Source organism: Pseudochaenichthys georgianus, chromosome 6 (genome assembly GCF_902827115.2).
Source record: "Pseudochaenichthys georgianus chromosome 6, fPseGeo1.2, whole genome shotgun sequence".
NCBI lineage: Eukaryota > Metazoa > Chordata > Actinopteri > Perciformes > Channichthyidae > Pseudochaenichthys > Pseudochaenichthys georgianus.
Window position 1 is genome coordinate 20,733,485 of NC_047508.1, and position 17,118 is coordinate 20,750,602.

General features: G+C 41.9%; 1 protein-coding gene across 1 annotated transcript in view; it reads left to right on the forward strand.

Annotated features, from left to right (window-relative positions):
• Window positions 1–616: 616 nt before the first annotated feature.
• Window positions 617–17,118, forward strand: part of pamr1b (peptidase domain containing associated with muscle regeneration 1b) — a 36,470-nt gene continuing 19,968 nt past the window's right edge. Inside the window, 5 exon segments of the mRNA XM_034085033.2 lie at window positions 617–833; window positions 8,308–8,441; window positions 8,443–8,482; window positions 14,773–14,898; window positions 15,452–15,566. Coding sequence (XP_033940924.1) covers window positions 680–833; window positions 8,308–8,441; window positions 8,443–8,482; window positions 14,773–14,898; window positions 15,452–15,566 — 569 coding nt within the window. The 5' untranslated portion in view covers window positions 617–679.

Genomic DNA, 17,118 nt, shown 5'->3' on the forward strand with positions numbered 1-17,118 from the left:
TTTCTAGGTGCTGCCAGGTCTCCCATTAACAGTCTTTATTCTAAGTTAAGGTCTACTGACTGTAGCTTTATACTTAGCCTACAGAGTGACATCAACCTATTCACCTGACTTTGTTGAAAACTATACGCATATTTCGCCAAATAACATAATATTCCTGTAACGTTACAAATGTGTTGTTGGATTTACTACCTTGGATTGACTGAATGCTATTGCTTTACCACACACCTTTCTGGAAAACACAGCTGGTGTGAACTTGAATTACAATGACATTCAGATTTTTTAGACATGAACACAAAAGCAGTGAACCATCTTAAATTGTATCATTGGTCTTGCCAATGTAGAACATAAACTGGCTGTTGTGTTTTTCCCTCGTGTGTGTGTCGTGTGTGAAACCCTAATGAGTTGTGCATTAAACGGTTGGGTCTGCATTTATTCAAGAGCAGTGACGTCTTCCTCTGAGTGGAGCTCGGGGAGTTTTTGGGAGACCAGTGCAAGTGGAACTCCTTGCGAGGCTGGGCTGTAACCTGAAGCCAAAGAGAAGTAAGAGAGAGAGAGAAACCGAGAGAGAAATAAAGGGAGAGAGAGGGAGAAATTGAGGGAGGGGGAGGGAAGGACAGAAGGGCCAAGAGAAGGTGATGTCAGCTGAGTTCAGAAAGTAAACAGAGTTCCAGGCTGCAGCATGCTGTCTGCAGGACGGGGACTGCAGCTGGGGCAAACCCATGGGGGCACCAGCACTGCCCCCTGGACCGGCACCGTTATCTCTTGGAAGGAGGGCTGGTTCCTCCTCATCTTCCTCTCCATCTCCTTGCCCCAAGGGACAGCGTGGCCCTACGGTAAGAGACCGGCTTTACCTTCACTTCTCTTCTCCCTTGCGTTTATATTTGGCACGGCCTCTCAGTTTGTGTTCTTTGTTCTCAAAAAGCCGGCATCAGCAACTCTCTCCATCCCTTCTTCCCTTCTATCCTTTAAGAGCACATCAGGTCTCAGTCAGGATTGTAAAAGAAGACCAACGGAGAGACAGTGATGTGAAAGCCAGCTTTTAAAGGGCGGCAAAGAAAAACAGCACTGACAAGTTTGTGCAATCGTTGACTCTTTTTCCTGTCCTGTTGTAGATTTGTTTATTGTCCCATTACCAGAAAAAAAGGGTCTCTGTCATTTCCATACTCATTGCGGTTAATTGTTGTTTGAAATGAAAGCAAGATTGCTTTTTTGTTCTGAAATATAAGAAGCCACAGTTGGATGTAGCCACACATTCCTTGAGGTAAAGTGAGGCAGTTGCCGTTCTAATAGGGGTGTTGAATCTTGGCAATCGTTCTCTTTTGTACGGGAGCTTTGCTTTAACTCCTAAAGTGTGCTCTCCTTGAGATTCAGATTATCCCTGCCTGTTTACCCAGGCTGACCATTTCAACTGCAGCAGGAAGACATGAGTCACGTTTGAGTCAATCACGCTGGCTGTGGTAATGTGTATACCATACAGCGTCCCCAAGACTCCTAACCAAACCTCTGTCTTTGTCTAATTCCTTGTTGCACGCTTAGTAGGCAATACATTAAAACCTTCAATTTGTAATGTTGGTGAATGTGGCAAAGGGCTTGGCTGACCACATCTGTGTTAGGTTACAGTGACTAAGAAGGTTTTCTCTGGCAGATTTGCCCAATTATGTTGTTGTTGTCAGCTGATTCACTTTCTAGCAAGGCTTGTTTCATAATCCTGCATTATCAGCTGTTGACAGATGTTTCTTAGTTTCTTTTTCTTAAAGCAAAGTTTTCATACAAATCCTGCCTTTTGAACATGTCTTTTCAGGTGTGCCCGTGTTTATGAGAACCGAGGCATTTTCCTCCACCCACCTGAATCCTCAGGTGTCCTGCTTTTTCACACATTTCCCTAAAGTGTGTTTAGTTCATAGTTGTCAGAGCTACTGGGCAGGCTGCTGTAGGGGAAAATGACAAGGCCTAGCAAATATAAAAATGAAAGAAAATGAAAACTTGGCACAGAATATAGTTACAAGAAGAAAAACATAGCCTCGCACTGAGTGTTTGGAAAAATAGTGTCTCATATCAGACTCTAGAGTTCATATCAAGTTGAAAAGTTGAATGCTGAAAACAAATGTGGACATATCAGACTCCTATTTGTCCTACATATTGGTGTGTGTGTTCACACCAATTTACCAAAGTGGGTAATGGTGAGAGGATGTTTCATTGCGTTTGTGGTTTCCGAGTGGAGGGAAGTTTATTTAAAGTAAATCTACAGGATGACCAGTGGGACCGGTGCTTAGGATCGGCTACATTCGGATATGCAATGCCCACAAAGCTCCCCTGGGAGTTTCCCCTGTTCCATGATAGCAAAATCACTGCAACCTCAAAATGCCAGACAGCTGCTGTGGGCAGTAAGCAAAAGGAATTATATACTCGCACATACATGCACAGCACATGCACTCGCAGCTGCTATAAAAACAACTATTTTTCCATGATACATCAATGTATAATTAATAACCACCATATTGTCAGAAGGAAACAATGTATTCAGTGGATGTATACTGTAAAATCTTCTCCTTACAAGGAACTTTTTCTGACATATCTTTTGTTATTTTTATCTTCTATTTCCGAATAAAATTAAAGCAATAGTTAGGCATTTGGAAAAATGTAATGTTTTCTTTCTTGCCAAGACTGCAATGAGAAGATTAATACTACACTTGTAATTTACCACTGTTTGTAAGATTAGTTTAGTTTAATTCATGTAAATTAAGCATATTTGATTAAATTCCAATTTAATGGAAACAGGGATACAGCGAACCTGGCTCTCTCCAAATGTAAAAGAAACCCTCGTTATGCAGAAATGTATCTTCCATGTATTGGTGTTTCTTCCCTTCAGTGTCACACTTCAAAGCCAGTCTATTTGTTTCACTGTTTCAAGTCTTTTGCTACGTTAAGTATAGTTTCTGCTGATGGCAAGTATAAAGCTTCGTGTAGATTACGAAATAGACACACCGTAAGAAAATAGTATCAATTTCTCCTCTTATTTACCATGGAAGCTAATAAGCATACTTTCCAAAAGTGAAATAGCAGAATACTACATGTCCAACATAGGTGACACAGTCACAGCATTGTGCAGCGTTTAATAAGCATGTTGAACCGATTTTAAAGTGCCCCGCTCAAACCATTTCCACATTGTCCTCTTCAGCCTTGTTAAAGCTAAACATAGCTTAGCTGATAGTGGTGTGTAGCAAGACGAGACTCAGACTGATAAGATACATTTTCTGATCAAGAAAAAGAGAACCTAGAGACGATTACTAATTTAAACGGTAACTGACAGAAAGCAGTTTTTATATCAAGCTAAAGCTCAATTATAAGATATCTTAAACTCAGGAGGCAGCACTTGGCTGTGAATGTGAGCTGGGCCAAAGTCCAACAAATTACAGCAAATACTGACTTTAGGTTTTATTTTTAGCTGAGTACAGGGGAAGTTGCTTCCAGGAAATGATGGCACTATTTCCGAGCTGATGCAGGATTTTGTGTCAGTTGTAAGGTCAAATTCAGCACCTGCAGCATATTTTAAGTGTATCAATTAGTCAGTAATGCTGCTTTTCCAGGGGTTGTGCAACATTATGTGCATCTGTGAGCTTTATATTTGAACATAAAACCTTTTATGGTAAAAAAAAAAAAAGATCAGGAATGTGGATATTTTAGTTTGTTCTTGGCTGAAGTCAGGGTTTTCTTTGGCTCCTAACAGGTTACTGGGCCAGCAGGGCAGTAAAGTCAGATGCAGGGTCACATGATTTGCGCATATTTCCGTGACCACATCCCCGCCCCCGGTAATAATGATATCATCGTCTGGATCCACATCAAAGTTTAGCAGCTGAGACATGATGGCTCACAACCTGGGCCTGTAGAGCTTCTGATTGTGTGGGAGTGCTTTGTGACACACTGAGTTTTCCACTAGTCAACGGGGTGTCTGTTATGATTCTCGTGTTTCGGCTGTTTTCATTACGAAGGCTTTTTTACATGCATGTTTAAGAATACACAAGAGCCAACACAATACAATTCTTACATAACAGAAAAGTCAAACAACCCACACAAAAATGTGCAGACTCAGCTGCACGACTGAGGGAAAAACAATGATTCAAGGCTTTTATTGTAATTTGTGCTGTTGTGATCTCACACAACTAACACATTTACATATACCAAAACACATAGATATGCTATAAAGCCACAAGGCACATAAGGAAGCAAACTTTGTAATCGGATGGATTTCTACAGCACCTCTCAGAAACTTGTCAACACTTCCAGTTTGTGATTAAATACACATTAGCCGGGGGCACACAGCACAACCTGGGTTAAATTACAGGCCCGGGGAACATAATGATAAATGGAGTGATGTTGATGCCATTATTTAACACGTTTTCAAATAATAAAGACTTGATAGGCCTTAAGCCCAAACACTGAAGGCCAGCTCATGCATGTATTAATGGTTGCAGAAACACCGACTGGCTTGTCTGCTTGCCCCTGAGTTGTGCACTTCCACACCTGGTCAGGGCCTTTCTTCCTGTTAAAACGCAGATGAAATTGTTACTGTCCAGTCTGTAGTTACCTGCAGATGTTGACCTGGAAGCCTTCGCATTTGTGTTTTTACGAGGCAGTAAGCTTATCGCTGAAACGTATGAATACAAATTGTAGGGGATCAAGCGAAAGCAGAGTTATGTAAAAACGATCTGCTGTGTTGAGAATCAGTAAACACCTATTAAGGACAGGGGATAAATAGATGTGTTCCAGCCTGAATCAAGCACGAGAGGGGAAAAACCTTGGAGTCATGCTCCAGAGAAAAACACAACAGCCTTATCAACAGAGCTGGAGGTCAGCAAACTGAATCTGTTACAGTGAATAAAGACTGAAAACACTGCTGAATGTGTTTATTTATCTCAATAAGGAGTGTTTTATAAGGAGAACAACTTGAGAGAATCTGGAAGCTAAATATTTCATAAATGTCATGTCACAGATCTAGTCCCATAAACATAAAGACATAAATAAAAACATTAAGATCTACTGTATTGTCTATTCCCTAAGTATGCTGAGAGGGCAGATCCAACCACAGGATGCCACAGCTCTATCTACGGACAAGACACACAGCAATGATGACAATAACAGGCCAGCTCATAAAGCCTTTTGACCCTTTCGAGTTTATGTCCTATAAATCAGCTTTCACAGTCCCAGGCCAGCACACAAACCAAAGCAGGAGAAGCTGTCCCATAAGGAGAGGCAAAGGTGTCAAACCTCTTAATCCCCATGTGACAGGCATCACACCTTTTAAACTCTGTAATCATCCCCTGTTCATTGCTTGCAGTGGCGTTTTTATATGTACAGAAGTGGTGGGGCACAAAAAACTTAGATGTCTATAAGCTTCTGCAGTGAGGTTCATGGCTGGTGAGGCACTGGCACTGACTCTTCAGGTTTACAAATATTATATTTTGACCTAAATCAAAATATAATATTATTTTCAAAAGCTTTTTTTGTCTGATGCTTCAATTAATTTTAAACAGACAGTTCAACAGAAGGATACCCAAAAAATGTAATGTTATCATTTAAATATTGAATTGTTCTCTCTTAGTAAGATCCCATTTTCAATACAATTGCAGTCTTACCTTGACTTGAAGATGAAGTCAATTTGCCTATCCTTCTGGACAAAAATCTCTATAACTTTTTTGTAAAAGTCCTCCTTATGTTCTTGTAGTTTCAAAAGTCTATCATAAATCTAATCTAATCAATAGATTTATGATTCGAAAATTATAAAAGTAGGGTAGACATGTGGATATTATCCGGCTGAACAAAACGTGCATTTATCTAACAGCTACGTTTCCCACAGATCTTATTTGGAGCTATTTTCTAAAATCCTATGGAGAAATCTCATTGCTTTTTTGTGGAGGGAAGCCATGCGCAGCTTACTTCCGGGTTTTAGGACACCTCACTGCAGCTCTCTCGTCTCCTCTTCACACACCACACTTTTCGCGGCACACGTACTTACAGCCAATCAGCTCTGAATGATGTGAGATGACGTATGGTGGGGATGGCAGCACTTTGCCCCTATGGTCATTATTTTTTGCCACACACATTAAATAGGAAAATATTCTTAGCATGCGCAGTGTAGTTTTTACAGTCAACCGTTCACTTAGACAGTGAGAGGGAGGGGCAGGATCGGGTTTTGTCCCACATGGCTCTAAACAGCTCAATAGGCACACACTGTAGACACTAATTAGAAGAACACAGACTAAAACAACAATGTACAGACGAATCAGATGATTAAACATGATATATACATGAATATATTTTGAATTATTTTTTGCATTTTTTTGTAATCATTATTTTTAATACTTTCTGCTGTCACTAGGTGGGGCTGTGCCCCACCTGCCCCTAATGACCATTCGCCACTGATTGCTTGTAAGGTAGCTTAAGACAAGAAAGAAAAATTGGCCAGCACAGGCAATAATGGCTTTAATCAATCTTCTCTTGTTTGACAATTCTCAGTTTCCGACTTACGTAATTTGGGTCACATTGCAACCATAACAAGTCCGTAGTTGTTGAAAATGAAGCTGCTTCCGTCTGCATTTCGATGCATGTGAGTAAAAGCAGACCAGAGTTTGGATGGACTTCTGGACTCCAAGTCAGGCTTCTGTACTCGAGCCATTAGCAGCCTGAATAAATATTTATTCCAAATCATCTGTTATTGCTTTTACTTTTAGACCAAAGCGCCAAATGTAAAGGAATCTCCATCCACTTGTCACTTCTTACAATTTTAGAACTACAAGTTTGAGTCTAGGGTTGTGCAGTTAAGAAGAGGTGAATTTACCAGACAAGTTGAAGCATTGGCTATACTTTTTGGTTTTCATTAATCATTTTACAGAAATATTGTGAGGAGGATACGATTGTGGTAAAACATATTTATTACTTGCTGTGTCATTGCCATAATGCATGTTTATACATTTGACTTACAGTATGCTGCCATTCCCATGCCATTGATAGTTGTGGTTCTCTCAACTTTTTTAAAAGTAATCTAAAAAAAACAAAACAATGAGCTTCTTCTTTTGTGTACAAGTGAGGCAAACTGAGCTAAACAAATCAAGACAACGCAAGAGCATCAGCTTTGAATTTAAGACAAAGTGAGGGTTGTAAGTTTACATTAATTTAAACACAGGAAAACTGTCAGTTGGTATGACAACAAAGGCATTGCGTAATGGACTGGGCCTCTTTGGAACATGTAAAAAGTGACATTTAATCATGGTCCTGAAATCTATCGCACACCATGGCACATAGAAAACAGACTTGCTTGCTGAATATTAAGGTTTTAAGATTTACACACATATCCAGCTGAGCCCATGTTATCAAAACAGTAAAATTAAACGAGGAACTGACAGGAATCGTAAAACAGCTAAACGACTGCATCAGCTTCATAAAGCACTGACTCTGTCCTTAAAGAAAACTCACATTAAGTTTAACTTGTGGCATTGCATACTCACTTTTGGTTTGATTGATGTCAGTGCAGTTGTCATACCTCAGTGTCCTGCTTGGAGAAATAGCTGAGGAGAAGGCCAGATTGTAGCTGGACAGACATACAATTTATGATATCATTATGTGGACGGGCAACAGGGACGACTCACAGCTCTCCAATACATCTGGCGCTTCTCCTCTCCAGTTTAACCGTCTGCAAACAACCACTAATGAGTGTTTGCAGGGCCGGTAGGAGGGGTACGTACAAGGCTGCACCGAGGTGGTGCCAAGTTTAAAGTGCAGCTTCTGTTAGTTCTCTATCCCCATCTACCACAGACATGTTCAAATATTTCAACTTTTAAATCCACTGTTACATAATTATAACCACTTGCATTACTGGTTTATAGTCCAATTAAACATCGTATGTATTGGAAAAGGGAGGAAGAACTTGGTCATTGTTGACTGTTCTTCATGACAGTGACTTTACCATTGGCGGCATGTTGTCTGATGTAATGTTTTATGAAATCACTCAGTGGACGTTAACTACTTTGAATCTTGCGATTCCCAAATACAACCATATGGCAGTGGAAACAACCAGAGAACCAGTCGAGAAAACACTCACTCAAACACTGAAATCCCCAGAATCCTTCCACTCCTGATCGTAACCCATGTCATTATATTTTGTCAAACTTTCCTCCATGATGTACACCACTGCCTCTCTATGCCTGTACAACTATGAATAGATGCGAATGTAAAGGTATGCTTCCTGGTTGCATGTTTGAGTTATCCTGCTGATTTTACTAATGCTGACATATTGTCTTCTTTAGATTACAGGTATTTGTACAACCACTGCGCCGGGCCCAGAGTGGAACGTCATGTGCAGAGGCTGCTGCGAGTACGAGGTGATCCGCTGTAAATGCCCCATACAGGGGGACCCCCGGGGGCTATACGCAGTGCCGTGCTGTCGCAAACGCCATCAATGAGTGTGACCCCTGCATAATTCATCCAGGTAGAACCCCTGCCAATATTCCTATTTGTTGTAATTGTATGAGAAGTTACGAACTTCATACAATTGAACAGTATAAAAAGTTGGCATTCTCTTCATATAGTCCACATCTGCTGATTGTAATCCGCCCATCAATCTCCATATTTGAAAATCTGCAGTGAAGTTTGTGCAAGACTAAAGGATGTCTATCAACTGCACAGCTGTTACAACTGAAGCATTAGAAACTATGTAAGAGAAAAGCTAAAAAATATTGAACTGATCTAATTTATTTTCAGGCTTACTTTATATTGGCTTATTCACTTTCTGGAATAATTCAGAGCCAGGAAGGAATGGTCATGCTTTGGACTTCAGGAAAAATAAGTTATTGGTTATGCAACAAATACATCTGTGAATATATCTGAGAAAATGATTGGGTATGTGTGCACAAATGAGCAGTCGCTCACCCATCCAAACCCACACTTGCATGTTATTTTCCCCTAAATGTTATCTGCCTGTAGAAGTATGGTTTTCTTCACATTTTACTGTTGAACACAACAAATATGTCAAGCTCTGTGCACATCACTAGCGCATATTTGGTTAAAATGCATATCTGCAATCAGGTCAGTTTTGCTTCCTCCTGCTAGAAATTCAAATCCATGTGTTGATAGCATAAAGTAGCTTAAACAGTTTAAATGCTGTTTTATACTGAAAAACCAGAAATTCTGGTGCACAACCAGTTGTTAAGCTTTTATTCTGAAAGTCCTTCATCTCCGGTTAGCATTTAGCATGTGGCTAATATACCATTTTCCTATAGAGGTGAATTTATTAGCGATATGACACGGAGTGTTGCACACCGAAACCTACTGATTTCAACACTACAACTATAGACGTCGAGATATTATTATTGCTGAATTTTATATGAAGGTACAGTTTATTTGAATACTGTGGTGACCACCTATTTAACCACTGGGACATAATTCAAACTTGGAACTACAGTTGCGGTTATTGTTCCCACACGGACATGTTATGGGTTACCTATAAATAGTGTGTGCCCTCTTGGCTCTCTCTCTTGTCGACTCGGGCTGCGACCCGACAACATGTCCTTCGCAGCTTGTAAATAAATAACTATTCTTGCACCTTCCTTGCACCGCCTCTGACTCCATATCTCTCGGCACTACACTGGTGACCCTGATACGTCTTGAGAAGTTTCCGGGACGGAGCCGAACACGGCAAAAGGAACTCAAGTTCCTTTCTCGAAATGCCGGGGTTTGATTCTTTCACACACACATCCGGGTTTTGGGCCGACCGCGACACCGTACTTCCGGTAGCTGCCATTTTACACGAGGTGCAACCAGACAGGGGTTTCCGCCGTGTTACTTACTTGTTAGTTACAATACTTTGAAGATGGTGAAGTGGTGTAGTGCTGGGACTTGTAGAAATCATCATTGGATGACAGATAGTGATGGGAAATCCAAGTTTTCTTTCTTCAAGTTCCCCAGTCACGAAAAACAGCCAGGACGGAGGGCCCAGTGGGCGAGAGCTTGCGCTCGCGTTGATCCCATCACTCGCAAGCCGTGGAAACCCAAGGACACCGTGCAATATGTGTACATCTGCTCGGCACACTTCATTTCTGGTAAGTTGAAGTTGTATTTCAGAACAACTACTATGTTTATGATTAATCTGATGTCTGCCGCTAGCCCGGACTGGACCAAACTACTGTGTACCTTCCTCGACAGTAGAATCATAGCATGGTAGCATCATGGTTGCTCTTATCTGTTTTTCAGGGCAGCCTTCCAAGGAGCTTGGCCATCCAGATTACATCCCGACCAATTTTGCTACGCCTGGGAAACTACCAACAGCTGACAAGTACCAGAAACTGAGAAGGTTTGCGAAAATTCATGTATATACTGATGATATGCCTGGCCTAAATCGAATACTGTTGTGATAGATGTGAAGTATACAATTTTACAATAACATACCAGCTGTGGGTAGGTGTTAGTTATCACCTCTGGAAGGGCTCTGCAATTAATTGTATTTTATATAAATGATATATATAAATATAAATGCATTTATTTAATTTATGTTTGTATTGGTTTTTCAGTTGAATTATACGTTCAGGGTAAACAACAGTTAAAAAGATACTGTTCAAATTATTATTTGTTTTAAAGTTCAATACATTTATTTTTCTAAGTCAATGAATAATCGTATTTAATAATCATGATATCAATTATTGACCCAAATAATCGTGATTATGATTTTTGCCATAATCGCACCACCCTAACCCCTGGTATATGTAATGTTTGTGTGTATTAGGTTCTCGAATGCTATGTGTCGTCATGGCAAGAAGATGCTTGGCAAAGCAAATGGGCCCTCAAAAAAGAAGTGGCTTACTCAGTCCCTGTTGGAGTGCAGGACACATCCCTTGCATCCTCCGAACCTCCACAGCATCAACCTACTCCTGATTCGCCTCAACCGTCGACCAGTTCAGTGTCTCCACCTTCCGTGCCTCAACAGATGCTCTTTGATGAGATCTCTGCACTCAGGGCGGAAAGAGATGCTGCTTTTGCTGAGAGGGACCATGCTAGGGCCACCCTCAACTCTGTCCGGCTGTCTTCTAACACTGTTGCTGAAAACAATGAGAAGTGTCAGTATTACACCGGACTAACTTGGCCCATTTTTCTAGCCACTTTTCAATTATTGCTAGTTTCGATGACATGCAAAGGTACCCCATCCATCCCCTACATTGATCAGTTTTTTTATATGATAGTGAAGTTGAAACATGGCATGAAGTTTGAGTATTTGGCAGACCAGGTAGGCATCCCTCAGAGCACGCTCATAGATCATTTTTGGAAGTGGATGGATGTAGCCTTTGTGAAACTGAAGCGTGTTGTTAGTTGGCCAGAGAGGGAGCGCATATCTTCTAATATGCCACCTGCATTCAAGGCTCTGTACCCTAGACTGACTTGTATCATAGATTGTTTTGAAGTGTTCATTGAATCTCCAGGGAACCTTAAAGCTCGTGCCCAAGTCTGGTCAAATTATAAGCGTCACACCACTGTGAAGTTTCTTATTGGATGTAACCCACTTGGTGCCATTTGTTTTCTGTCTGATGCCTGGGGTGGGAGGGTGAGCGATGTGGAAATACTACATCAAAGCGGATTCTTGACTAAATGTGACCATCAACTGTTGTCCTTATGTTACAAGCAGAGCCAGCTTGTAACAATCATTTATTTATCCAACACAGTGGTTCCAACAACAATAAAACAGAACAGAGGAGCGGAGCGGTGTCCTGCTGCACCAAGCAGGGCAGCTGAGAGAGAGCGAGAGCCTGTTCTGCAGCCCTCTTATATCCTGGAATTAGCGCCACAGGTGGGTCCCATCACTGCCGATTACAAGAAACACACAGGTTACAGCAGCACCACCGGGTGGAGAACCACAGGGTTGTCACACAATATACAACCAGAATATGTTCATAGTAAACATTTAGTTTCTACATACTGGAATCTACATACCCAGCTTTGCAGTCACAGTGAGCAGCAACCACATCGCCACGCTGGGTAACGGCTGCCCATGGATGATGCGGCGGTTCATTCACCCGGAATGACGGTGTTACATCAGCTCTCAGGACAGTGAGGGTTGTGTCGTCAGGAATGATATGCCTCACTGTCTGCACCCAACCAGATTCCAGCAGTGTGTAGGAGTCTAGTGCTTTGTAATTTCTCATTGCTTCTCTAGTGTGGACACCTTGTTGAAACACAAAGGTAAAACATACACTGTCACCTTATAATTAAACATCAAACATAGTAGGATATACTACCTTTGATTTGACAGCTGGTAAGCATCAATGTAAGGCTTAACACAGTGACAATAGCTACAATACTGGTAGTACCAAATTATATCAATGGCCAATGATGAGGTTATGTTTACAGCCCAGGGCCTGTATTACAGACCTTTATTAGTCCCACAGAGGGGAAATTTGCATCGTTACAGCAGGAAAGAGCCACAGACAGCTTAATGTTACCAATGTTAAGAAAAAAGTACTAAGTTATGATGTAATAAAAAAACGTGAGAAGTAAGAAAAAAAATACTTTCCAAAATAAAAATCCTGTAACAGTCTAGGTGTTGCTAAGCTTCCTGTAGCCTACTGAATATCATAGTCTATTGCCTTAATCAATATCTAGTCAACTCTAAAATACCACATATATGCAATGGCATGATAATATTATTGTGACAAGTGGGGTATTCACCTGGTGTTTCCAGAAGATAGACGTAGATGTTGCCAAAATCCACCGGAGGCCACTTTCTAGGGTCATTTTGCCATGAATCGGCAGGAACTCTGTAAGGGCAATCAGACAACCCACACAGCTCTAATTTACGCCGGTAACGATTGAGAGCACACCCCTCAAGTCCAGAGATGTAATCGGAAGACATGGGCCTACAGGGATGTCTTCAGAATATAAATATTAATAGAAAATGTATTGCGCTCTGCCTGCTTATGTTCGCTCGCTGTTTAACTTTGCACCTCCATAAAAATGGCGCATTTTCGCGGGTGACTCGTGACGTCACTGTGTGTGAAAGAATTGGAGACGTCCGTGGCTGCCACCGGCACGCGGACTGAGGCTCGGTGCGCGCTCCGCAGAAGGCTGGAGACATTGCTCACCGTTCCCGCATCGGCTTTCTATCCAACGGGGGGACGATGCACGACCTGCTGGGTCGACCAGCAACCCCATTGCTACCTCGTGGGTTTGTTCTTCGGGGCGTGCAGCTGCACGTCCCGGCTGCTAACCACGTGGGGCTAACGACGGCTGGCAGCTACCCATGACTGCCAGCTAGCGGATAACCACGTGGGGCTAGCGACGGCTAGTGCTAACGGCTATCGGCCCTTTTGAGTTTCTTTTCTGGTGCCGGAGAGGAGGTTCGACCAGCCGGTTGACCTCATGTGGACACTCACCCTTCTCCTCGACGGCGGTTCCAGACGCCACTCACGTTATCATCGATGCCTGGGTGGTGCACTCCTGGACCCCGTCTCGCCTCGACGGTTTTGGACGTCGCCCATGCTGCCATCGGCCCGTGGGTGGCGCGCTCCGGAGCTTGTGTCTGGCCTCTCCTGCCTTCCGGGGATATCCAGACGCCACTCACGTTCATCGGCGCCTGGGTGGCGCACTCCTGGACCCCCTCTCGCCTCGACAGTTCCGGACGTCGCCCATGCTCCATCGGCCCATGGGTGGCGCGCTCCGGGACCCTGTCTGGCCTCTCCTGCTTCCCGGGGATGCCTCAGCGCCTGCTGAGGACTTCATGCCCGCCGACGCGGCACGTCTGCCTGCGGCCGGGTTGCTCTCCTGCTTCCCGGGGATACCTCGACGGGGCTTGTATGGTGACCACCTATTTAACCACTGGGACATAATTCAAACTTGGAACTACAGTTGCGGTTATTGTTCCCACGCGGACATGTTATGGGTTACCTATAAATAGTGTGTGCCCTCTTGGCTCTCTCTCTTGTCGACCCGGGCTGCGACCCGACAACATGTCCTTTGCAGCTTGTGAATAAATTACTATTCTTGCACCTTCCTTGCACCGCCTCTGACTCCATATCTCTCGGCACTACAATACGTTTGTTTACAGACGTGGGTAGCATGAGACAACATCCGGAACTACCGGAAATGATACCAGCCGTGAAATATTTCCTGTATTTTTGGAGTATTGATTACAGCGTTTAAAATGAGATAAGGAGGAGAAAAGGCGTGTTTAGTTATATATTTAATGTACAATGTCTGAATCCTCTTTTATGCGCAACAAAGAACATTGGAGACATGGAGGGCCGGCCCCCAGCAGCGCCAACCGGCACACAGGGAGGAGCTGTGGAGGAGATCACGAGAGCCAGAACACAGCTGTTTTTCTGACTGAACAATATTCTGCTTGTAACATACCCACGCCTTTTTTAATTAAAGTACCCATTTGAACCTTCTCAGAGTCAGAGACTCCATTTAGTCTCCTTTTTTAAAGCTTCTCTCCTGGACGCGACAGATAACACCCCCCCCATGGACTGAGTAGTCTGAAATGACATCCTCACAGTTTTCTTCACATTTTTATTTTTTGAATCTCTTATACGCTTGTGTATTCTGTTCCAGTAAAAATATGGGCGTAATGAGTTTAGCAGAGCTGTTTTAGAGGAAACATAGCAGGGGTATGATGAACATGTTCTCAATTGTAACAAATATTACCAGCCAATTTAAAAGAAGTAAATTGTTTGTCTCCTTGTCCATCCACCTGTCTTTTTAAAAACGTCCCTATAACTTGGTTTCTCTTCCTTTCAGGTTGCAGTATATTTGAGAACTGCAAGCGTTGTAACAATGGGACATGGGGCCCCAGGGATGACTTCTTCATTACTGGGAAATACTGCGCTGAGTGTCGGCCTGGCTGGTCCGGTGGAGATTGCATGAGTATGTACCTTCATTCTCCCAAATAGCGAATCCTACACGACTCTAGTCTACGTTTTTCTTTCGATCAAGGAAAAGTGTTCTTTCCTTCCCTGGTGATTTATCCTCATCTGGGACAACTATGCCAGCTTGGAAGGCTGCCATATGCCCTGGGCGTTTTCCGTTAGGAGCTGAATGACAAGTCAGAGTCAACAATTTAGAAGCTCATAAAACTCTTTAATATGTAACATTTGGACAGTGACTATAGCTTTCTTAGTGCGCCAATAAACTGCCATGGGGCACAACAAACATGGGTTAATTAAAAGCAGAACCTGGAAAGACTGCTAAATGCCTTGTTGCCCCTGTGTGTATTGTGTTTATGTTTCTTTGTGTTGTTTAGCAAAACATAGGGCTTTCAGTAGCTTTGCAAACTCAATGTAATTGGGTTTGGTTTGAATGGTAACCAAAGCAGCTGAATCTAAACCCGCAACATAACAATCAAGCTGTAATGAACCAGCACTGAATTTTAAAGAGTGCCAACTTTCCAAAATATAATATTTTCCGATGTGTTTTTCAGAGTGTGGGGGAGTAATCCGTAAGAGGCAGGGCCACTTGGTGCTTGAGAGCTACCCCAACAATGCCCGGTGTGAGTGGACCATCCAGGTGGACCGACCCTTTACTATAGAGCTCAGGTGAGGCTGTAAAACGTCTGCTTGTATAGTTATTTACTGCTCCTCCTCAACCTGCATGTGTAATCAGAAAATTTTTTGGAGGCACCATCAGAAAGGTTACATCTGGAAGGTTAGTGATAATATTCATTGATGTTTTTGATTGTTGTGCTTTTATTTAGGTCTTAATGTGGGCATATGTTTAAATGTGTCTTTTGATTGTATGTATATAGGTATATACATATTTGCCTACATATTTTTATATATTTGTTTTTTTTATTCGGGATTGTGGGAAACGGTTTTTCGATCTCTCTGTCTGTACACATAAATTGAAAGATTGACAATAAAGTTGACTTAGACTTTGATAATAGTTAATTTTGCCTATCACAAAGCACGATGGGTTAAAAACACAGTTTATATTGTTTCTCTTTTCCATCAGCTACAATTTCAAAGAAGACATTGGCTGTTTTTCAAATTGTTAACTAACTAGCTAACTAACTAACTACTACCTCTTAAATATTTAATTTTACTTTGTGACAAACTGCAGCTGCCAGTCATAACATTGCGCCTTGAACTTTGACCCTCTAATTGCTCGTAATTCTGTAGCAGTCAGGAGCGTGACATTTCAATAAGCTGTCGACAGGCTGTTATCTGTCTGTGCTCTCTAGTTGTGACCTATCTTGCGCTGCTCAGAGGATTGTGGGTCATAATAACCATAGAAGCATGCTCATTGCTGGCTAGCATTCTGCAACATTTTACAAACTATTTATTGGCACCTACAATTTTTTTTTCTCAAAGCTAACGCTGCTATTATTTATGCTAACTTTAACATGCTGACAATGCTTAGAAATTCTTAGCTGGCATAACGTTTAAAATGTGAACAATCAAAGTGTTAGCATGCTAACATTATCACAAAATATTGGGTAATGATAATTATAGCTTCATCTGACATTAAAGCATCATGTTATGTTATCCTCATTGCACATCTGTGATAGTTATTATAACTGACCTGCTTAAGTAACATTTCCAGTCCATTCAGATATCTATGCAATATGTAAGTCATGGACGACTGGCAAGCCTACAGCAAGCTTTGGAAAGCAAAACACCCCAGGGTCTTTTCAGGAGAGTTATTACTTTTCAGTCATGTGATAACTTTCTATTTCTGGCATTTTCTCCATTTAGCATACAGCATTTTGCAGTCGAGCTTTTGTGCAGTATTTTAGCAGAACAAAAGCACTATATGCAGCATGCAGGCTCAATGTGCCAAGCATACGGAAATGGTTTTCTGTGTGCGCAAAATACATTTAAAGTATTTGTTCAACTATATAATAAGCAATTGCAAAACTTTTAACAACGTTGTCAGTCTAGAAATGTGTTAAATGTCATTTTCTTATTTCCTTTGTGACATAAACACACATTTTAATGAAACAGCTGGACTCCGAGCGATAATGGAAAGTTGTATATTTGTGACTGGAAAATAACTGGAGGGGTTTTTCTATACTTCTTTACCCTAGGCTCACAGTTCACAAGCAACATTAACTCAATTACAACTGACATTCATTGTTGGTAGCTGCTG